The sequence below is a fragment of the Hyla sarda genome, chromosome 9, assembly GCF_029499605.1.
Source record: "Hyla sarda isolate aHylSar1 chromosome 9, aHylSar1.hap1, whole genome shotgun sequence".
Lineage (NCBI taxonomy): Eukaryota > Metazoa > Chordata > Amphibia > Anura > Hylidae > Hyla > Hyla sarda.
The window spans coordinates 134,086,156-134,110,372 of NC_079197.1; the positions used below are offsets into that span (position 1 = coordinate 134,086,156).

Below are 24,217 nucleotides of genomic sequence, written 5' to 3' on the forward strand. Positions count from 1 at the left end.
GAGTCCTGAAGTGGTTGGATTTATAGAGTTAAAGGGGTTATGCAGGAAAAAAACTTTTTTTTTTATATATCAACTGGCTCCAGAAAGTTAAAAAGATTCGTAAATTACTTCTATTAAAAAATCTTAATAATTTCAGGACTTATGAGCTGCTGAAGTTGAGTTGTTCTTTTCTGTCTAAGTGCTCTCTGATGACACCTGTCTCGGGAACTGTCCAGAGTAGAAGCAAATCCCCATAGCAAACCTCTTCTACTCTGTGCAGTTCCCGAGACAAGCAGAGATGCCAGCAGGGAGCACTGTTGCCAGGCAGAAAAGAACAACTCAACTTCAGCAGCTGATAATTATTGGAAGATTTTTTAATAGAAGTCATTTACAAATCTGTTTAACTTTCTGGAGCCAGTTGATGTAAAAAAAAAATGTAAAAAAAAGTTTTTTCCAGGAATACCCCTTTAATCATTTTTTATAATACTTTAGTCATATTGCTTTCCCAACCCCCAAAGATTCAGGGATTTAACTGGTCCTATTTTCACACTACAATGGACGGTAAGCCACATGCGCTCCCTCAATAGTTTCACAACCCCAAGCGATTCCCGGATTTAGCTGGTCCTATTCCTAAACTTCAATGGACTGTAGGGCACAGGTGTCCTCTCAACGGAAACGAATTAGGGTTACATAAAACTTTGAGTGAGATCGCCTAGCTCCATCACACAGAAAAATGGACAGTAGTCATGTGCTCCTGATAACACGGCAAATGCCCTTTGAGGTGGTTATATACATTTCACAACCCCTTTTAGTTTGATAGGTTCTTCCCCTCCCCCGCACTGCCCCGTCCCTAAAAATAAGAGGATCATAGGGTTCCCTGCTGCTGGGACGCCATATTTTATACTGAAATGTTCAAAAAGAACCTGACAGCAAGTGCTCAGTTTGTCTGCAGTGCCCCCTAAGGAGAAGTAAGGCTTTGCAAGGCGCCTACAGAAATTAAAGGGCTATTTCCTAATTTACAGATGTGTTGGGTCCTTCAAGAAGATTTAAACAACAACAAAGACGTGGTCTCATATGGCTGGAGGTGCTCAACCAACAGTTGTGCATATATACTGGGGGAGCAGATCCGGCCCTTGTAGTCCGTTGCTAGGGGCGATCCCCAGCATAAAAATGCATACAATGGGGGATGCCTGCAGCGGACTACAAGTGCCACAATAGAATCCTACACCAGATAAACGGTGTGGATGTGTAACAATTAGAACAATACAATACAGTAATATGGGTGCACTACTGTGGTAGTTGTGAACAATGACATTGGCTATCCCTCAACACTGATGTTAACCCCTTAACGGCAATGGACGTAAATGTACGTCATGGTGACTTGGTACTTAACGCACCATGACGTACATTTACGCGCCTTCATGGTCGCAAGCATCCGAACCGGTAATCGCGTCATGCGCGGCAGGTCCCGGCTGCTATCAGCAGCCAGGGACCTGCCAGTAATGGCGGACATCTGCGATCGCGCAGATGTCCGCCATTAACCCCTCAGATGCCATGATTAATACGGATCACGGCATCTGCGGCAGTGCGGTACTTTGAATGGATGATCGGATCGCCCGCATCGCTGCCGCGGGGATCCGATCATCCAGCATGGCCGCCGGAGGTCCCCTCACCTGGCTCTGGCCGTCTCCCGGGGGTTTTCTGCTCTGGTCTGAGATCAAGCAGACCAGAGCAGAAGATCACCGATAATACTGATCAGTGCTATGTCCTATACATAGCACTGCACATTATTAGCAATCAAATGATTGTTATGAATAGTCCTCTATGGGGACATAAAAAGTGGAGAAAAAAAAGTTAAAAACTGTAAAATAAAAAAATTAGAAAAATCCCCTCCCCCAATTAAAAAGTAAAACGTCCATTTTTCCCATTTTTTACCCCCAAAAAAGTGTTAAAAAAAATTAATACACATATTTGGTATCGCCACATGCGTAAAAGTCTGAACTATTACAATATATTGTTAATTATCCAAAAGTCCAAAATTGCTGCTTTTTTGTCACATTTTATTCCAAAAAAAAATGTATAAAAAAATTTATAAAAAGTAAAACCTAAACAAAAGTGGTACTGATAAAAACTATAGATCATGGCACAAAAAATTAGCCCTCATATGGCCCCATGCCACTTGAGAAACCTTGGCGTGGTGTGCAGGCTCAGGTATGTCCTTCATATAAGGATATACTGACTAATGTCTCAATTTTAACCGCAGTGTTGAGGGTTAGTCATATATCACTGTCTACATCCACCACAGAAGTGCACCTAAATTCTTGTATTGTCCTTCAAGAAGAGACACGCTGTTAGCTCTGAATATTTCAGTCTTCTATAACCACATTCATCTGGACCCATCTGCTTTCTGAGAGGTTCACAGCGACATCTACCCACAAGCATCTATAATACACTAAATACACTATAATATACATATACCTGGATGGAAAGGAATAGCTCCTATACCAACATTTTACCCCTATCAGGGTAGGTAACCACTCTTGAATAAACTCTGTTGGCTCTTTAGCAGAGAAAATGTTTCTATAGGTGTAACTTTATCCTGTTTTACGTTGGAGGAGGTCCATTCACATAGGTGAGCATCAGAGACCAAGAGAAGCGGTTTGATTGGCAGGTTTGGCGACTCCATGGAAAGAGAAGCGAGGTACCCAGAACCAGGAGTAAAACCGAGACAAAGGCCAGGCGCCTAATCCAGAGGCAAAGGGAACATGAAGGTCTGTAGGAGGTTTTGTGCAGGTCGTCCCTGAACGGAGAGAAAAAGATCAGAGAGTTAATGGTTGAATATATATATATATATATAGGTGACACCCACTTCTTCTATGCATATATCATAATATTATTTTCTTCTGCCAATTGGTGGGATCTAAGGTCAAAGTTCCGAACAAGTCTTTATAGCATGTTTGGAGACATATTAAAAATATTTTCTAAGGACATCTCAATAGAAATAGAGAGGCAAAATCAGGGTGGGGTAAGCATTCTAGTTCTTGGACATACAACTCTCCCACCACCACTACCATCACTACAAAATTCCGCCCGACATCGTTTTTGCGTGGAATTTGTGCGGAATTTGTGCGGAATTCATGCAGAAATGGCTGAAAAACCCTTCCCTTCTTTCTCTCCCATTTCTGCACGAATTCCGCGTGAAAAGAAAATTCTTTTTTCCGCACGTAAATTTTTCGGCGTGAATTCCTCTTGATTTGCTCAGTGTGAACGCACCCTTAAAGTGGTTGTTCAGGCAAAAAACATGGCAGCTTTCTTTCACAAACAGTGTCACATCTCCATGACATTTTAGCCTGTGAAGAGGTGTGACTCTATTTTGTGAAGAAAGCAGACATATTTTTCTAATCCTGCTCAACCCTTAACTATAGTTAGCCAAATCACCAAATTATAGAAGTTAAATATATACATAAATAAAGATACTTACCCGTTCTCCATAAGAATTGACACATCTGACGTTGTAGTCCTAAGAGTGCGCTTTGCATCCTACAACATAAAGATCACATGTAAAATCAAGATCTAGTACATCTATACGCTGCAACTTATTATGTCATTAAAGGGGTACTCATCCTCTATCTTTTGGATAAGGGATAAGATGTCTAGGGGCAGTCTGATCGCGGGGGTCCTGCCGCGGGGGTCTCCCTGCTGCACAAGGCGTTCGCTTAGAGCATCGGGGGCAGTGCCGGAGGTTCCTGATATCATGACCATGACCTGCCTGTGATGTCATGGCCCCGCCCCCTCAATGCAAGTCTATGGGAGGGGGCGTGGTGGACATCACGCCCCTCCCATAGACTTGCATTGAGGGGGCGTGGCCATGATGTCAAGAACGTGGTGTGAGGTCACGAACCTCCGCCCCGCAACGCCAGTCATCCAACACAGAGCGAAGTTCACTCCATGCACTGGATGTCTGGGGTGCTGCAGCCGAGATCGCGGGGGGCCCCAGCGGTGGGACCCCCACGATCAGACATGTTATCCCCTATCCTTTGGATAGGAGATAAGATGGCTAGGGGCAGAGTACCCCTTTAAACACAATGACATCACTGAGATGCCACAGGCTGACAATTATGTTTTACCTACGACCCCTACTGGGCAAGTAGGAACATTTTTCATTAATCTTATACAACAAGAACGCAATGGCAACGTTGTTTTCTTTAGGTGCTGTATCCTTGACAACAGTAGAATGTCATGGTACTTTTCAAAGTTGTGTAGGAAAATAGTAACCAGGTTCCTAAAGTCTGCTGGACGTTGGAATCTTGTTCTTGTTCTGTTCCCTTTTCCACTTTCAGAGATCGTAAGTAGCATACAATAAATAGCATGTAACTTCCCCTTCATGTGCTTGTATATGATGTCACAGCAAATCTTAGTATAAGTACTGATGCCATATACTGTAAAATGCTGCCCCTACAGTCAGGGACGGATTAATCCGATGGGCTAAAGGGGCTGCAGCCCATGGGCCTCTGATGCAGAGGGGCTCCCTCAAGGGCTGAGCTATTTTTTTTTCTCCCGCTCTATGCTGCGGGGGGTGACGGAAGGGCCCTCTTTGCTCCAGAACCTGATCCTGCCGTACACAAGTTAAGTCAGACAGGGCCACTTTAAGAACACAGCCAGGGCATGTGGACGTGACAGCATGCGCTGCGGTGCACAGGCACATCTACTAAGTCATGGTGTGGCCCACATGAAAGTGTCCCTTCCGCATTCCCTGTCTGCTTGGACCTCATTACCTAATCAGTCATGCTTTACTGCCCATACCGGTAACTACTGTAGACTGTGCCCTGTGCCCACCACATCATATAATGTCACTGTGTGGTGGTAAAGCACTGTGCGCACAAGGTGGCTGCAATCAAACGCACCATAATGTGTCACTGACAGTGGGCACAACAGGGTTGCTGCAAACACAGTATGAATTACATTGCATTTGCAACAACCCATGCTGTGCCCACAGTGCTTTACCAGCACATAGTGACATTATATTGCATTAGCAGAAAGCCAGCAACTGAGCCGTGGGAAGTTGGATCCTGCACGGTGAACAGTGTAAAAGTAAAAAATACCATAAGCCAGAAATGCTGATTTTTTGTTCACATTATATATCATGAACATTTTTTATAAAAACTATCAAAAAGTCCCATAAAAAACAACAATGATACTGATGGAAAATCTAAAAATTATGGTGCAAAAAAAACGTGCCCTTGTACAGCAGTTGGGGAGGGGTCACTGTATAATTTCTATAATTTCTTAATCCCGCACTACCTACAGTCAGGAAGAATAGTTGAAGTGCACTCCTGCAAATACAACAACCTAACATGTAATAAATCTTTTATTTTAATAAAGAGCAGCAATGTTCTACCCACCAGAACTGGTTTGTCTTATGCACTTCTTTCCTAAGTGTAAGCACAATATGGATGAAGCCAATATCCCTACATGTGTAACTTACCTGATTCCGTATCATTCGCTTCTTCTTTCTCTGACGTCTCGTCTGTCCGGAGCAGTTAGGTTGTGACCGGTTGTCAATCATCTGTTCTTTAGACATACTCTCACGATCAGAAGTTGTCCTGGTGTATCCAGAAAAAGGGAAGTGACTGCTGATCTTGTGCTCAGCGTCTGGCTCATCTATGGGAAGAGAGACTGAGACCCAAGAAAAAAGTACAAGTCCATTGGTTGCAATAATCTTGTTTTAAGTAAAAGTACCTTTTCCACCAAATAATGCTAGCCATGTTTATTAAGAAGAAAGGTTGTGTGTTATGGGGCTGCAGCTTTGCAGCATGCAACTTACCTTTGTCCCTGAGACTCTTTACTTGCCCCTATCATTAGTCAGAGAACCCCTACTTAGCAGTGTTATTAATAGAACCAGCATAATATAGTGACATGATCACCTCAGGAGGTCTCAAGTAGTAAATGGGTTAAAGCAGGGGATCACGTCCTGCAGGAGTGCATGGGAACGGAGTTCCTGCACTTTTTCAATAGCAGGAACACTGTTCCCATTAGCAGGAGTCCTGCAGGACTAGCCCTTGAGTGGAAATCTTGGGTGAGTTCCCACACTTTTTTCACAGGACTTAACCCCTGGGTTGAAGTATCTCTAGTATCTCTAAGATCTAGTCATATCAAATAAGAAAATGTATGGCTTTCTTAAAGGGGTACTCCACTGCCCCAGCGTTCTGAACACCACAGGGGTTGTGACGTCACGGCCACGCCCCCTCAATGCAAGTATATGGGAGGGGTGTGGCAGCCGCCATGCCCCTCCCATAGACTTGCATTGAGGGGCGTGGCCGTGATGTCACGACCCCCGCAGCCTGCCCCCAATATTCGGAACAAAATGTTCCGAACGCTGGGGCAGTGGAGTGCCCCTTTAAGGTACCACTAAGGTTCTGAAAGATCTAGAGTTCTCCTTTAAATCACATGTGAAGCATCTAGAGTGAACAGCTACAAGGTGTAAGCCCCATAATGTCATCCCACAGATGTATGCATATTTCTTGCATGCAGAACTCACCAGGACAGGAGATAATGTCTCTGCTTGTCTCACGAAGTAGAGGATAGTTGTGCGGTACCTATAGGGTTAAATGGTACAGACTCTAATTCAAGTAAACTGCAAAGTCTCTCGACATTTTACGCAGCTGATATATGAATAAGTGAACTGTAAAATGATGATGAAATGTAAAATATATTTGACTAAGAACTGCATAGATTCTGTAACATATAAATATCTCTGTATCTTGTAGTGCTGTTGTTGCTAATGTGGCAGGGGGTCTGTTGGCTCCTCTGGAGCAGGGACCCATACTGTATGCACTACAACCTGTTGGGTGACCCAGTACAGGATGTTCTGGGCCCACTACTCCAGGGTGTATTGCTTTAAGCTATTCTGTGATTTTGTATTAAACACATGTTTATCAGTGTTACTGTGTCTTTAAGGGAAGTCATGCAGGGTAAACCATGTGATCCTGATGCCCCAATGGGATGCCCCCACCTTAATCCTTAAGTAGTGTAGGGGGGAGGAGTTGTCCAGTCTGGTCTCAGTCTAATTCCAGCTAGTAAGAGCTGAGGTACAGTGAGGAGAGGAGCTGGGAGACGGCTATAATAATATGAGGAGGCCTGAGGAGAAGTCTAAAATCTACGGCCATTACAATCTCAAGCCTGGTGATAAGCTAGAAGCTCCGGGGGAATATTCTGCAGCGTGGGTTTCACAAGTCTAAAGTATAAAGTCTGCAGCAACCATAATATAGACAAGCCAAAGCAACTACGAGTCCCAGCAAGTCAAAAGGCTCCCAAGGTCATGAGTCTCCCCCCCCCCCATTATCACCAGACACCCCCCCCCCCCAGGCACCCCTGCGTGTCTGTGCCTCCCATTGCCCGCCTCGTGCCCTGCCCGACTCACTCACTGTTGCAGAGCGAGGGGCAGCACAGGCTCTGGGATGACGAGTGATGTCCCCCTGCACAACTTCAGGGGCGTCACTTGTCATCCAGAAAGCTGACCACCACAGCTCACAGGTTGAAAGTGACCACACTGCCTGTGCAGCACGGGCTGCACTGCGTCCACTCAGTGGCCGCTAAGGTACAGAGAGGTCTGACGTTGATTTTTTTTTTTCGGGAGGGGGCTTATATTCAGGGGGCCTTATATTCGTGAAGGCCTTATATTCGGGGGGAGACCTTATACTTAGGTACAATAGGTCTTATTTTTGGGGGAAAGACAGTATAAACAAAATTGTCACTGTTTTTAGACAAAAAAAGACAATTCTTTTTTTCTAATCTTGAAGTGCCAATTTAACTGTAAATGATAAAGTCTTACAAAGAAAGAAAGAATATGGAGTTTAAATATATGGATCGATGTTAAGGTTCCTATATATAGGTAAGGGTTGCCTTCAGAAGTTTTGTAAAGCATGGACTGCTTGGGTGAATCACTCATTTCTCTCTTGACGACTCATTATTTCTATAGTAAATCCCTTGGTGGGGAGACCATGGATCTGGAGGTATCTTCTCTAGATTAAGATAGCTGAGTAAAATAAACTTCTAGTTTGGCTGACATATTGGTAAGAGGTAAAGTCCACTGAGGTTCTAAGATGACTGTAAGTAACGCAAGACAAAAATCTGTACTACAAGGCAAAACAGCGATAAGAAATGAAGAGAACCCAGTCTACTTACCAATGTACTTTTCCTGCTCTGCATCTGCTCTTGAGTCCACTCTAAATGACAAGTGTCACGAGATGGAGAATGGTTGGTATGAATATTTTCCACAGTATCCTTGACTTCTTGTCTTATCATATTGGAATAAGTGATACCAGAGTATGAGCTGAGACTGCTCTGAGATCCATCACTCCTCTGGAGAAGCTTCCATGGTGCTTGAGAAGGAATTGTAGGACTATTGTTATTCCTAATTGTCAACAAATAGTTATTGGACTAGAAGACTAACAAAGTTGCATACCAGAGGTGGCTGTGTAGAAAGACTCTTGTCCATCATGAGAACTAGACCTTCCAACATCACCTAATGGGTCCCACTCCAGGTCAATAGGCAATGCTGCATTGGTTAAAGGAACATTAACTGAGCTTGAAGCTTCTCCATCTTCAAAATTCAGATCTAAAAACACATCTGAAGAGCCAGATGACAAATGTTCTATGGCACTGTCTAGGAAGTCATCCTCAAATACCTTCAAGAGAAAATGAAATCTAAGAAACTAATATCATCAGACAAGTAACAATTCCTGTAACTACTAATCTCAAGCTTGTATCACTTTCACTAAACTGGAAGGCAGATAGTTAAACCTAGCACACAGCCCTATGTTCCCTTGCCAAAGGGCAGAGTTGGCAAGAGCCAGGAGAGGCCTGCAGGATCTGGCACTGGCTGCATGATCTTGATACACGGAATACAGGATAGGTGCAAACGGAACCGGGCAGTGGTAGGCGGGGGTAACGTTCCAGGGCAACGGACTGTGTCGCTCACCTGAGCTTCATCAGGCCCTACAGGGCCTGATGAAGCTCAGGTGAGCGACACGGTCCGTTACCCTTGAACGTTTCCCCCTCCTACCACTGCCCGGTTCCGTTTGTACCTATCCTGTATTCCATGTATCAAGAAATAAAGAATTTACAGCTACAAGAAACATGGTGAGTGCCAGGTCGCTTCTGTTTATTTGATATGCCATGGTCTTTATCCTATGTCTGATACGCACCACCTATGGCAGCACTTCTATGGATATCGGTACTAGCTGCCAACCCGGGGCCCAAAATCAGTGTTATATAGATAGCAGTGCACCACTTTCATACTAAGATTGGACCGGACTTATTATAGATATCAGTATAACAAAGGCTATGGAGGTAAATGCTCATTTCTACCATAAAGATATAAAGATTTTTTATAGCATATCAATCATACCTGGACCACACACCCCACATAACTAGCTAGATGTATACATACCAGTTTGCTGCTCACAAGTCTCTTTTGTAAGCGGGAGAGGCGAATGTAGATCTGTTGGCAGTATGAGCCGAGTTCAGTCATCTCCACCTCCAGGTCTGCAGCATCCCGAGGATCACTGTTATCTATCAGCTGGTCTCCTCGCTCTAGAAGACCCTCCACCCTCTTCATGTTGCTCCAAACATCCTCTTGGAAGGCCTAAACATTAATGCTCAAGCTGTAAAATGTTTCCTGGTGCATGCCTGTTATGACCCACCATTAGCATTATTGATTATTATAAGGTTTATGCATTATGACTAATAAATATAATTCTATGAGATTATAAAAAATTATTATTCACCCAAAGAATATGGATCTTGTCCATTGGTTGTGTTTGGTATTGTATTCAAGTGAAAGTAGCTAAGCTGCAATACCAGAAACAACCTAGAGATAAGAGTCACATTTTTCCTGGGAAAAAAAAAACTAAAACCTTGTTAGTAATAACATTCAACCCTTTTAAGGCACTAAAGGGATTGTCCAGGTGTACTTTCCCCCCTGACCTGACATATGGTATAGAGAGACCCACCACACATTCGTCTGACAAATCAGACAAGACATACATTGACATCACCATTATTCCCTTGGTCTATCCCTCCTACCTTTAGTTGTTGTATCTTCTCCGAGGAGTTGCCTCCATAGATATACTCTACATTGGATAATTCTAGATCCATCTCCGTTAGGCAAAGTTTCATTTCATCCTGGTCAGTTTCGAATTCTTCCCTCTTCTGGACTTTAGACTATGGAAAGGTTACATAAAATAGTACCTGCATCTTACTCTATTATTTCAATAACTAAAAGGGATTATCCCAAATTATTCTACCAAATGGACTGCCACCAATCACAAGAACAGGGACCCACTGTGAGTGAGTGAAGCAGCAATGGAATATGCATAGCGTCCCTCCCTTTACTCTCTATGGAACTTCCAAACTACTAAATGCACCACCCACTCAGGGACAAGTCATTCCCATCATCACGACCAGTGGTACGACCCTCACCGATTGGATACTTAACATCTATATTGTGGCTGGGTGATGAGTTATAATCTAAGTAATTCACTTAATTGAGTGTGAACATTTACATAAGACATACCTTTAATATCCTGTGTAATGTCTCTGCCTCCCCTTGTACATTGTCCCATAACATGTTGACCTCCTGCATCCTACTGCGGAGAACACTTGGAAGCAGCGTCTGCTGAGGGGTCTGCGCGAGTCTCCAGTATTGTCTGTTTAGAGACTCCAGGTCTAATAATTTCTCCCGCATTTCTGTTAGCAAGACCTAGGATGGTAGCGATATAGGTTAGAAAGGGATTGTTTGTAAAATTATAAAACAAAAAATATATATTTTTGTTATAATTACCTCATACTTCCTCATCGCCAGCTTAGCTTCTTGGTGAAGTGTCTTGTATTGGTTTCCTTGAGATGTGGTTATCTGGACAATCTGTAGCCAATCCTCGAAGCGAGTGAGGCAGACTAGGAAGTGTTCACATAGTTGACTGTCCTGATCCATGCTGGTGGGAAAATAGGATAATGGAGAACTAAATGAAAGAACCCAACAAGATAGCAAAGATTAAAAGGCTTCCCCATTATTGTGCCCAGTTATGCCATCCAGTAGAAAAGGACCTGGTGCTTGTTTTCCCATCCAGTCATCTTCATGACTATTGACCCATTCCTCACCTCCTTATTTTCTAATAGCGCTGATCATCTAGAGATGGGAGTCCTGCACAGATTCTTACCACCCACAATCAAATGGAATAAGACATCCAGAGTAGGCCCAATCTCTTTCAGTGCCCCATAGCAGGCGCATAGTCTGGTATTTAGTGTGCAGATCCTTAATCCCATTGTTACTCACCGAACTTTATTTTCCAGTGACGCCTTGCATACTTCACACTCCTGGACCTGGTTCTCTTCTTCGGGGAATGTAACATACGTGGGTATTGCTGCAAAAGGAGGGGCATGAGAACAACTAAGGAGCATATTGGGCTGTTTGTCATGAGCATTGGTGAACACAGCATGGTCTACTGAATTTGGACAAGTAGATTCTGGGACAGGAGGAGTTCCAGAAGAAGGAGAAAAACTAATGGAGTTGGAGAGAGAGCAGCTACGAGTGGATTTGGAAGGCAAATGACTAATATAATGTCCATTAACAAGTAAATCGCCAACAGATTGCTCATCATTGGTGGAAACCACATCAGTCTCAGAAAATTGTGGAGACTGAAAGCACTGGGTAGACCACGGAGTGAGAGGGTTAAAGTTTGTGCTCTTATGGTCAGTAGAAGTATATTTAATAGATGGATGGATTGTAGCATTCACTTGAGGGGAAGTGGTGCCATTAATGGGAGTGATGGTGTTTGACAGATTTAAATAGTTCTGTGACTGCAAAGTGTATGGACATTCATGATCACTAAGGCAAGATGAAGAAATCCCATGAGGAAAGTCATTGGTGAATTCACAAGTGCATATACAGGGAATATCGACAGGGGAGATGGAGGAAACCAAAGAACATTCATCAGATAGGGCTTTATCCTGGCCTTCCTGAGTGGTTTTGTCATGATGGTTTACTGGTTTGCAGTTGAGTGCCATTGTAGGAGATCCGCCATGTAAAGATAATATGGAGCCATTAGGCATAGGTAAGAAGTCACCGGGGTCTTCATTTTTGGGTACAATGTAGGCAGAGGAGAAATCCAGATGAGAAATAGAGGGGTCATCAGTTCTGGATGTGCAGGCACCATTCATTTCTGCCATAAAGGAACAGTCAGTTTTGGTCTGTTCAGATATGGATTTGCAGGTCTGAAGTGATGGATAAGAATATGTTTTTTGGCACATGGATGAGTTCTCGGTTTGACACGAACAGTTTACAGGTGACTTAGAAGAGACTGAGGAGGCAGGTTGTGATATAGAAGAATTATTCATTGGAGGCAAAGACTGGCTGAACGTAAGCAATGTGGAGGTGCCATTCAAAAGTGATGAAGAGGAATACTCCATCTGGGATTTAGAACTGTAAGTTGGAATCAATGTGGAATGGGCATAGTCATGTGTGGACGGGAAGTTCTCAGGTAGTATAGGGGAACAAGCACCTTGGGATCTCAAAGAAGAATTCCGATAAGATGTAGTGGGGGAATACTCAGGTTGGGAGGGGAAGTTCTGTGACTGAGAGGAGCACGTAAGTTCTGATTTAGAAGAGCAGTCTTGGGGAGCCATAGAGAAAGAGTTTAGTGGGGATGTAGAGGAGGAGTCAGGTTTGGTTTTATTCAAAGCGCTTTCATGAGAAGAAATAGAAGAATAGGAGGGGCAGCTAGGACGGGGGAGACAGGGACAGCTCATGAAGATAACGTCTTCCTCTCATGACTCCATAATGTATGTTATTTCTGTGTAAAAGAAAAAGAAATATGAGATAGATTGTTAATTTAGGTGTTACATAATATAAAAGGTATATACACAGGTGTAAGAGTCTGTTCACATCACATTTGGTTATCCTTTTCAAATATCCATTTGATTTACTGTATATTGAGAATTAATCCTCTCTTTGCTTGGGCCTATACCCATAGATTGGACCTGACAAGAGCGGAGTATTCCTCTAGAAATGCATTGTCCACAATAAAGAATACATCTCCTCACTACTGCCATATGTGACCTTTCCACACGCCGGTGAGCGATATACTGCAACTACGGATTTTTTTAGGTATTCTGCCAAATTCCCAGTCCTGCCACTACCATTAGGTTTTTTTGGGGGGCAGTAAGTGTGTGTGTATTTTCAACAATTTTTGCCTTCAACTTTGTGGGAACAGTTTAGGAAAGCCCTTGTTCCAGCATGACTGCGCCCCAGTGCAGAACGTAAGGTCCAAAATGACATGCAGCATTGAGATTGGAGAAGAGGAACTTAAAGGGGTACTCTGCCTCTAGACATCTTATCCCCTATCCAGAGGATAGGGGATAACATGTCTGATCATGGGGTCCAGCAGCTGGGACCCCCGCAATCTCTGTGCAGCACCCAGCAGCAGGGGTCGTGACGTCACACCACACCCCTCGTGACGTCCCACCACGCCCCCTCAATGCAAGTCTATGGGGGGGGGCATGCCCCCTCCCATAGACTTGCATTGAAGGGCGTGGTGTGACATCACAAGGGGTGTGGTCGTAACCTCACGATTCCTGCCGCCCACTCAATGCGCTCGGAACAAAATGTTCCAAAGAATGGGGCAGGTATAGCGTTTGAAGGGGTTGTCCCATCCTAGACACTGGGTAGGTGATAAGTGCATGAGTGGTTGTGTTGGTTGTGTTGGGGGGCAGCTGAGATGATCTGCTCCTCGATCTTAAGAACAGGGACCTGAGTCTCCTGTCTGAATGGAGCAATATTTTCACGTGCTTACCGCTGCAGGCGCAGAAAACAGCCAAGTGCTTTACTCCTGCATCTCCCATCCACAATTAATGGAGCAGCAGTGCGCACAACTACTGTTGTTCCAAAGGGATACTTGGGTCTCCCTTCTCTATGTAGTGACCCAGTACAGAATATAGTATTCTGCCCATCCTGTGTGGCAGATGTTGCCTTCAGTGTCCATCTTGGTTATGCTGTAATTAATGTTCTGGTATTTTCTGTGTACCTGTTGCTTTAAGCCTGTTAAACCTGTTAGGGGAGTGTGCAGAAGTAAACCATGTGACTTGTCAGCCCAATGGGGATCCTTGTATAGTGTGGTCAGAGTTCAGTTTAAGCTGAGGTACAGAAGTCTGAAGAGAGAGTGTGAGGTGTTCTGAGGAGTCCTCAAATCTAATGCTGCAACAATGCATCTTCTAAAGCATATCCCCTGCACCCATGTGAATGTCAAGCCTAGTGGTATGCACTAAAGTCCCAGAGATTCAAGTCAGTGATCCAAGTCAGTCTGAAGCAGTCATACAAGTCAGTCATCTAAAGCAGTCATACAAGTCAGTCATTGAAGTCACTAAAGTCAATGTGAGTTGCCATACAGCAAGTCAATCATATATAGCACAATCAACTACAGGTCCCAGTAAGCCAATAGGCTTCCAAGGTTTACCCTGCACCTCCGTTTATACCAATCTGCGCTGTAATGGATTTTACCATCTATTCTGCCTCAGTAAAGTCAGATTTTCCGTAACCTTGCGTTGGAGTACTTATGGCCCCGTGCCTAGACCAGGAGAAGCTGGCTTACCCTCGGATGGTGTTTTGGTTAACCGTGCCCTGGCGTCACGAAGAGGTTAATTTACACATTACCCTCAACCAACACTACATCTAGATTACAGGGGTCCCAGCTGTTGGAATTCACCCACTATAAATAAATACACATGTAAACAGGAATTAGACACAGATTTTGAGGCAGAATGTTCTATTTCCTCAATCTGCTATGTGAATAAACCCTAAGTGCTTATATACTGGTCATAAATGGAACTCAATAATAAAACATTAATCAGACAGACAGAACACAACCAATTGACTCGACATCTAAGCAGGGGATTTGGAGCTATGTTTTAGGAAAACTGAAGCCCGACCACAAAAAAAATAAAAATAAAAAAAAGACATATTAAGAAGTTAGTCAGGACAAACTAGTTGTACAAATGTGATGTTTACACCATGTAATCACTTCTAAGAACCATTTACTGAGAACACCATGCTTATTGTAAGGTGCAGTAGTTATTATAGTTTTTTCAATGAACAGGATTTTATATTGACATGACATCATTATAATTAATACTTGGGGGCGCTGAGGTCACCGCTTCTAACATTCATTATGACGATATTTGCCTTTTGATAAAACAATGACATATTTGTACTGCCCCAATCATCTGTAAAACAAATGCTCCCCCTACTGGTAGGTCTCCAAACACCACGATAGCAAAAATGTACACTACTATCTCAGCATCCTAAAATTCCAGATAAGACTGATAAACAGATAATACCATGATATATACATAGTACAGTCAGATGATCACTAGATGTGGTAGACCCTGAAGCTTATAGTTCTCATGGTCAGTGTCTGTGCTAAGTATCCCCCCCCCCCCCCTATATCATGAGAATGGGCCCACCTAATACATACCAGACTGGAAATCACTGCATGGGGGTGAAATGCCCAGGGTGGTGCCTGACATCCATGGAGCAGACTAGGGATTTCCACGTGGACACCACTGTGATGTGTTGTGAGGTTTCTATCCAAAGTCCAGAGTAACGTCTCCCTGACACCGCGCCAAAACAAACAACATTACAACCAAACTGTGCACTATACTGCCCAGAGCAACTGTGCTCGCTGACCTAGAAACACTTGATAATACTGCCAAGAATGAGAGTACTTACATTGTGCACACTTATGTGGCACAGAAACTGCACTCTCTATTCTACTCCAAACCACTGCTAGCCTAGATAACTTCCTTTAAAGGGGTTAGCCAGGAAAAAAAAAATAATATATATATATATATATATATATATATATATATATCTCAACTGGCTCCAGAAAGGTAAACAGATTTGTAAATTACTTCTATAAAAAAATTGTAATCCTTTCAGTACTTATGAGCTTCTGAAGTTGAGTTCTTCTTTTCTAGCTAAGTGCTCTCTGATGACACCTGTCTCGGGAACTGTCCAGAGTAGAAGCAAATCCCCATAGCAAACCTCTTCTACTCTGTGCAGTTCCCGAGACAGACAGAGATGTCAGCAGAGAGCACTTTGTCAGACAAAAAAGAACAACTAAACTTCCACAGTTGATAATTATTGGAAGGATTAAGATTTTTTTTAATAGAAGTAATTTACAAATCTGTTTAACTTTCTGGAGCCAGTTGATATATATAAAGTTTTTTCCTGGAATACCCCTTTAAGATATTGGTTGTCCCTAAAAGCAAGCTGATTGTTGGGGGCTTTTGGGTCAGTTTTGCCCCCAAGGACTGGACACCTAGAATAGATTTCACTATTCTGGACCTCTTGGGACTTTATCATCAAACCAACTAGGTTGGCATTTAGGTTCAGAATGATGTTGTCTTCCGACCCATTCAGGGTCCATTCGGCTCTTTTTTTTACCCGAAACCGAACACAATGGACACTGCCTGGACCTGTCTGACTCAATTTTCTTGAATGGGGTCCTTCAGCGATCTGGTAGTTTAGCGGAGAAAAAAATAAATAAAAAATAAATAAATAGTGCATGCAGTCCAACGGCAATGTGAACGAGGCCTAAACAGTAGAATTCTTTGGACACGGAATGGCGGTATTGTGTAGGAATCATACATTAGTATGATTAAGATACTGTACAGAAGTTATTTTAGGCAGTATTTGGTAATAAGACATTTATATTTATTTATATATGAATTCCGAGCGTAATTGTTGCCTAAGACCCTGTCCCCATTTTCTATAATTGGGTTTCTGTTCAAGGATTCCTTGTGATCTCCTGTTATTTACTGGAGCACCATAATGTACTTCCTGCAGTCTTTCTATGCTAAACTGGACATGTGGATCCCTTCTATTACTCCTATATGACAGTGTTACCCAACCAGGGTGCCTCCAGCTGTTGCAAAATTACAACTTCCAGCATGCCCGGACAGCCTTCGGCTGTCCGGGCATGCTGGGAGTTGTGGTTTTGCAACAGCTGGAGGTACCCTAGTTAAGAAACATTGCTATATGGTGTGCACCAGACAAGCCCTATTAGAGTATGTTCACACGTACTATATATTTGGTGTCCCAGCACCAAAGGGGGTCCTGTGTCTTCGGGAAGACCTGCGGCACAAGTGTTGGGTCCACTAAAGGACTTGTTGCTGTGCTCATCATGTCCCAGCACTTTGCTAAGAGATAATATATTTTTATACTTATTCTGTTATGCTTTTTCAGATGTGTTATTTAAATGTGTTATTGTACCTTTAAGAAAGGAGCAGTGTACCCCATGTGACTCTGCCTGCCAATGGGAACCCCTAAATTCTTGCTCATATAGTGTAGTGGGGGGAGGAGTTGCCCCAGTTCACAGAACAGACAAGTCTGAGCATCAGTGTGGTCAAGGTGTGTTGTGTGTGGAGAGTTCTGAGGGAAGGCCCAGATCAAATCTACTTTATCCGGTCATTCTAGAAGGATCATCCGCACGGTGGCAGTACATGCCCTGGCGGAGGAAGCTACAGGACCCTGATGGAACCATAGCTACCAGGATCAATCTTCATGTGGTGTCCCGGTACTGGACATGGTCCTGTGCCTTGTGTCCTAAGTCCCCATAGTCAGAGTTCCTCCGTGCTGTTAGGATTCTCTTAGTGGGATAACCCTCAGTCACCTTATAAAAATGTAATTTATTGTCTATATTTAAAATATTTAATAATATAAAGGTTACTTACAGGACCTTAGGTCATGTGATCTATAGTAAATGTGTTATGCTTAAGTTAAAGGGGTACTCCGCCCCTAGACATCTTATCCCCTATCCAAAGGATAGGGGATAAGATGTCAGATCACCGGGGTCCCCGGGGATCGCCGCTGTGGCACCCCGCTATCATTACTGCACAGAGCGAGTTTGCTCTGCACGTAATGACGAGCAATACAGGGGCCGGAGCATCGTTACGTCACGGCTCCGCCCCTCGTGATGTCACGGCCTGCCCCTTTCAATACAAGTCTATGGGAGGGGGCGTGCCGATCGTCACGCCCCCTGCCATAAACTGGCATTAAGGGGACGGGCCGTGATGTCACGAGGGGCGGAGCCTTGACGTCACGCTGCTCCGTCCCCTGTATCGTCCGTGATTACGCACAGAGCGAACTCGCTCTGTGCTGTAATGATAGCGGGGTGCCGCAGCGGGGATCCCCGGGGTCCCCAGCAGCGGCACCGCGGCGATCTGACATCTTATCCCCTATCCTTTGGATAGGGGATAAGATGTCTAGGGGCGGAGTAGCCCTTTAAGGACCTTTCGGGTCATGTGATTTAGTCATGTGATGTACCCCAATCCTTTGTAATAGGACTGACAGGTTTGGAATCATTTGATTTGGCATACGGACAATACATTGATAAATGAATATGCAAACGTTATCACTCTTGTGAAAGGTGTTTGTTTTTGTGAATGGGTGCTGCCTTGCATCGGGACATTGGGAACACTCAATTCCTTACTGTTTACATAATTAATGATTATACATTCTTGACTAATCGCTCTAAGTATCTACTAACAGCATTAGGTTGGGCCTATACTGACCCGTATATTGTTATATTGGATTTTAGCATACCTGGTGTATGGAATTCACGGTTCCTTATCTTTTTGGGTGACACAGTTATATTTGAATATTTTAATGCATATCAATAAATAGTTTGTTGTAATTGTCACTTCCCCCTTTTTGTAAAGAAAAACATTATTATGGACCATTTCTTCTTATTATGTGGTACTGTCCCAGGAAATTGGGAGTTGTTGTTGCGATCATGCGCCCTAAGATGTGCCCCAGTGGTTTTGCAAATGGAAGAGACAATTACATTATACAATCCATTTATTATGCCCTCTAATCCTGTGGTTATAGCCTTATTGTATACATTATTGTATACAGGTAACTGAGAAAAACGAAAAATGGAGGCACCTAACTAACACACCTGGAGCATATGGAGATAGAAGTCCATTAGTAATCATCGGTTCACTGGAAAAGCTGTATGTATCGGTGGTGCCAGGACGTCCATAGAATCAAATGATGCCATAAAGAGAAGAGGAAATAAAGTCCAGCAACTCACCGCAATGTGTAATTCAGCGTCTTGAAGCCGCCATGGATAGTCGGGATCGGGCGGGAAGCTCAGAGGCTACAAACCTCATCTGAGGCCGGAAGAAGTGCTATTGCACCAACCTACCGTATTGTAGCCTCTGAGCTCCCCGCCTGATCCCGGCTATCCATGGCGGCTTCAAGACGCTGATTTACACTTTGCGGTGAGTTGCTGGACTTTATTTCCTCTTCTTCTTTATGGCATACATTATTGTACGTTGCGTTATCTTTACAGCTTCATGTTTAGGGCAAAAGGTTCTTTGGAAAGGAGAGATCAGATTCCATCTCTAAATACCCCAGGAAATCATTTCCATCAAGCAGTCATGTATTCCAATATCTTGTAAAGGATCTGTTCACTCTCCTGACCTGTTTTCACAAATACTTTTAAGTGCTGATAGTATCAGTATCGTGCACCCATTCTATTGAAAGGATGAATAGTAATAGTAATTACTGAGAAACAAAAAGGTCAGGAGAACGTCCAGGTCCTATTTAAAAGAAATGGAACAAACGAAGGGCTGGAAAAGGTCCTTTAATCCAGAAATACAGGTACCAGATAGCACAAGATCTGCTTATCTCCAATACATAGTGGCGTACATAAACCCCACCTCCCAAAAAAAAAAAAAAAAGATATATATATAATAATAATAATAAAAAAATATATATACATATATATATATATATATACTGTGCTGTACATATTTTTTTGTCTTTTTTCACTGGATCCTGCCCTATTCAACCCCGCAAATAAATTGAACCCACCCAAACAAAGACCAAATTGACACTTTTGGCATCCATTGGGTGATGGGGGTCTATAATTATGTTTATCAACTATATCAGGAGGGTTCCAGATGCATACGGCAAAAGTGACCAAAATCATGACATGAAAAAAGAGCAATTCTACATTTGGATTTAAAGGGGTACTCCACTGGCAAAAAAAAATGTTTTTTTAAATCAACGGGTGCCAGAAAGTTAAACAGATTTGTAAATTACTTCTATTTAAAAATCTTAATCCTTCCAGTACTTATCAGCTGCTATATGCTCCACAGGAAGTTCTTTTTAAATTTTTTACTGTCCAGAGTAGGAGCAAACCCCATAGAAAACCTATTCTACTCTGGACAGTTCCTAAAATGGACAGAGGTGTCAGCAGAGAGCACTGTCGTCAGACAGAAAAGAAATTCAAAAAGAAAAGAACTTCCTGTGGAGCATACAGCAGCTGATAAGTACTGGAAAGATTAAGATTTTTTAAATAGAAGTAATTTACAAATCTGTTTAACTTTCTGGCACCAGTTGATTTAAAAAAATGTTTTTCCCATTATATATATATATATATATATATATAAAAATATATATATATATCATATATATATCATATATATATATATTTATATAGATATATATAATCCACAGGAAGTGCTTTTCTTTTACAAAATAATTCTGTCCAGAGTAGGAACAAACCCCCATAGAAAACCTATCCTGCTCTGGACAGTTCCTAAAATGGACAGAGGTGTCAGCAGAGAGCACTGTAGTCAGACAGAAAATAAATCCAAAAAGAAAAGAACGTCCTGTGGAGCATCCAACAGCTGATAAGTACTGGAAGGATTAAGATTTTTAAATAGAAGTAAATTACAAATCTGTTTAACTTTCTGGCACCAGTTGATTTAAAAAAAATTTTTTTCCAGTAGAGTACCCCTTTAAGAAATGTTCCATCTTGTTTTCTCTGTTCAGTCAACTTCTTCTTGTCTTGAGACATTTCACATAATTTTGCATTGTTGCTGCTAGAGTCAGATTATCTGGATTATCAGAATTCTACTTTGTTTTTGAGAAAGCATGCTAGCCCTTCTTCCCTATATTCATAGGATCTCTAATATAGGCTTCCAGTCTTCTGCATCTTTGCAAATGCATTTTTTGTTGTTGCTGTGAATTGTGGAGAAACCCTAACCCAGTGGTCTTCAACCTGCGGACCTCCAGATGTTGCAAAACTACAACTCCCAGCATGCCCGGACAGCCAACGGCTGTCCGGGCATGCTGGGAGTTGTAGTTTTGCAACATCTGGAGGTCCGCAGGTTGAAGACCACTGCTCTAACCTATTGGCCCATACAATACGTAACTTCAGCCTTTTAGGTCTGCTTTTGTTCTGAATAAAAAGGAAATAATGTGTTGCATGATAATGTGACCACTGGGTGGCAGTATACCAGTGCAAGTTGTAGCAGGCTAGGAACTAACATATTTTACTTTTGGTCCATATCAGTCCTGTATATAGACCAGGCCTCTGTGAAGTATCTACAAAGACATTATCATTGCAGCACAACCCCTACTCTGTACTAGCAAAAAAAAGCAACTCAAAAACAGATTCTTCTACAGACATGTGCTCTGGGACGGCTGATAACCAAACCAAAATCTGTATAACCCGAAATGTATCATTAAAATCTGTCATTATTCTGGGTTTGGAGTCCAGTGGGTGCAAAAATTGCTGTATTCATACAGATAAAAGTGGTCATGCAACATAAGGCGACATTAGTAATTAAAGGGGTACTCCGGCCCTAATACATCTTATCCCCTATCCAAAGGATAGGGGATATGATGTATGATTTCGGGGTCCTGCCGTTGGGGACCCCTGCAATCTGTCATTCCGCACCCACATTTGTGAGCTCTCTGCAGCATTGGAGGCCCCAGAGTATCGTGACGTCACAACTCCACCCCTGTGTGACGTCACATCCTGCCCCCTCAATGTAAGTCTATGGGAGGGGGCATGGCGGCTGCGGATAGCTCACAAAGGTGGGTGCGGAATGACAGATTGCGGGGGTCCCCAGCAGCGGGACCCCTGCGATCATACATCTTATCCCCTATCCTTTGGATAGGGGATAAGATGTATTAGGGCTGGAGTATCCCTTTAATTACTAAAGTCGCCTTATGTTGGATGACCCCTTTTATCTGTGTAAATACAGCAAATTTTGCCACCCACTGGACTCCAAACCCAGAATAATGACAGATTTTATGGACATGCTTACCAAGGATCTGTGCTTGTGTTGGTGGTAGATGGCCGTGTCCTGTGCCCACCATCATGCTGCTGACTTGTTTTTGGGAACTGGCTACTTCCAGTTTCTGTGGATCCTTTATTTCTAGGTGGGAGGTGACTTATTTCCTACCCACACATCGGTCCCCCCACCCATTAAAGCACAGCACAACCTGACACACAAGCTGTAAGTCTGTGCGGTGATGAATGCATGCACATATGTGCCGCTAACGTCACCAAGGGGCTGGCTTCACACACAACAGACAAAGAAGCCAAGACCTTTTTAGCACCTGACTTGTGATGTATTGTCTCGGGCCCCAGAGCAAGCTGGGAAAGGTCTGAGAACACACTCATTTTGTAGCCTGCAGAAAATGAACTTCCGGGGAAAAGAAAGACATAGAAATTACCAGCCACCAAAAACAGGTAAGTGAATTATATTAGTGTCTAAACATACTTTGCTGCCATTGTCTTACACTCAAAGAACCAAAAAACCCACAATAACCCTATAAGCTTACATAGGGAAAGCTGTTAAAGGGGTACTCCACTGCTCAGCGTTTGGAACAAACTGTTCCGAACACTGGAGCCGGCGCTGGGAGCTCGTGATGTCATAGCCCCGCCCCCTCATTGCAAGTCTATGGGAGGGGGCGTGACAGCTGAGCAGCGAAGTACCCCTTTAATCACTAGTGATGAGCGGCATAGGCCATATTCAAATATTTCACGAATATATGGATGAATATTTGTCCTATATTCGCGAATTTCGCACATTCGTTCACTTTTTTCCCATGCGAAATTCGTAATGAAATTCACAAAATGCGCATGCGCAATTATATCTTTCAACTAACTACTTTTTTTATTGGTTGCTAGGGATGTTGCCAACCTCTGACATCTGTATTTGCATCCTTCTAATTGGCCAAAAAGCTAAAAGAAGGGAGGGATCAGTGTCCTCTGGAAGTGCCGATATTCACGAATTTTTGCATATTCGCCTTCTTTGGACCACAAGCAGGAAGCAGGGAGGGATGATCACTTTTTATTTATTTACACAGTATATATCATTGTGATGTGTACTATGAAAAAAAGAAAAAATAATAATATTTGTCATAATGAATATATTTCGCTATATTCTAAATATTCGCAAAATCTAGAAGTGCCGGACGATATTCACGATGAAAATTCGCTATTCGAATATTCGCGCTCAACACTATTAATCACTAATAAGCACCTCCCACTGGACTCCTAAGCCTAGAATGATCGGATATTTCATTGATAAATTACATTTAAATGAATTGATAAATTCACCTGTTTTTCAGAAGCCAATCAATTTCAAAAATGCCCGACGCCATATCCCTGGCAAACCTCATTCATTTCAATGAGCCGGAGTAACCTAGTGTCTCTGAGTGGCTCATTTCCCGAAAGTATACAGCTTATCACCTGGACTGAAACAGCTAACTGTGGCACAGGTAAAGATCAGTACAGAACATGTAATACCTCCCTGTACTGTAGGGGGCACTATGAGACACCAGTCAGTGCATGCACTTCAGTAATACAGGAGTTTTACCAGTAAATGCCCATTCTGACTGGTCAGTTTAATAGATCTGGACTGTCTGTACTTTGTATGTGGAGTCTGGTTTCAAGTTACAATGGTCCAGAAAAGATCATTGTATGTTGAGGCCATTGTAAGTTGAGGGATCACTGTATATATATATATATATAATCTCAATCTGCTCAGTTTCTCCTGCTGTATAACTTGATGAAGGTAGCACAGGCTGCAAATTGAATGACACGGGGCTAAAGAGGACAGATATACCAGTTATGGGAACCTATATAGCGGACGCTATAGGAACCCAGTAGATTAGAATTTTTCAGAAGAGGCTTTAGATTATGTCAAAGGCCCTTGGGAATCGCAGCTTTGTGCCAAAGATACCAAGTACCATAGATACAACTGCGCCTCCGGGACTGGCAGGAAAATACTGGATTATGTTATGTAAGCAAAGAACCTGCGTGACTCAAACTGTCTGGAAAACCACAAATAATTATCTTACAAATAATAACGA

The 24,217-nt window shown here is 42.9% G+C and overlaps 1 protein-coding gene across 3 annotated transcripts in view; it reads right to left on the reverse strand.

The window, feature by feature from the left end:
- Positions 1-382: 382 nt before the first annotated feature.
- LOC130292047 (uncharacterized) overlaps positions 383-24,217 on the reverse strand; it is a 43,780-nt gene continuing 19,945 nt past the window's right edge. For all 3 annotated transcript variants that reach the window (XM_056541488.1, XM_056541490.1, XM_056541489.1), the window contains exons 2-12: positions 11,315-12,830; positions 10,823-10,973; positions 10,556-10,741; positions 10,066-10,203; positions 9,431-9,625; positions 8,444-8,666; positions 8,164-8,360; positions 6,518-6,575; positions 5,465-5,655; positions 3,461-3,519; positions 383-2,779 (exon numbers count right to left, since the gene is read on the reverse strand). In XM_056541488.1, the coding sequence (XP_056397463.1) occupies positions 2,584-2,779; positions 3,461-3,519; positions 5,465-5,655; positions 6,518-6,575; positions 8,164-8,360; positions 8,444-8,666; positions 9,431-9,625; positions 10,066-10,203; positions 10,556-10,741; positions 10,823-10,973; positions 11,315-12,786 (3,066 nt within the window). In that variant the 5' untranslated portion in view covers positions 12,787-12,830 and the 3' untranslated portion in view covers positions 383-2,583. The remainder of the gene's footprint in view (positions 2,780-3,460; positions 3,520-5,464; positions 5,656-6,517; positions 6,576-8,163; positions 8,361-8,443; positions 8,667-9,430; positions 9,626-10,065; positions 10,204-10,555; positions 10,742-10,822; positions 10,974-11,314; positions 12,831-24,217) is intronic.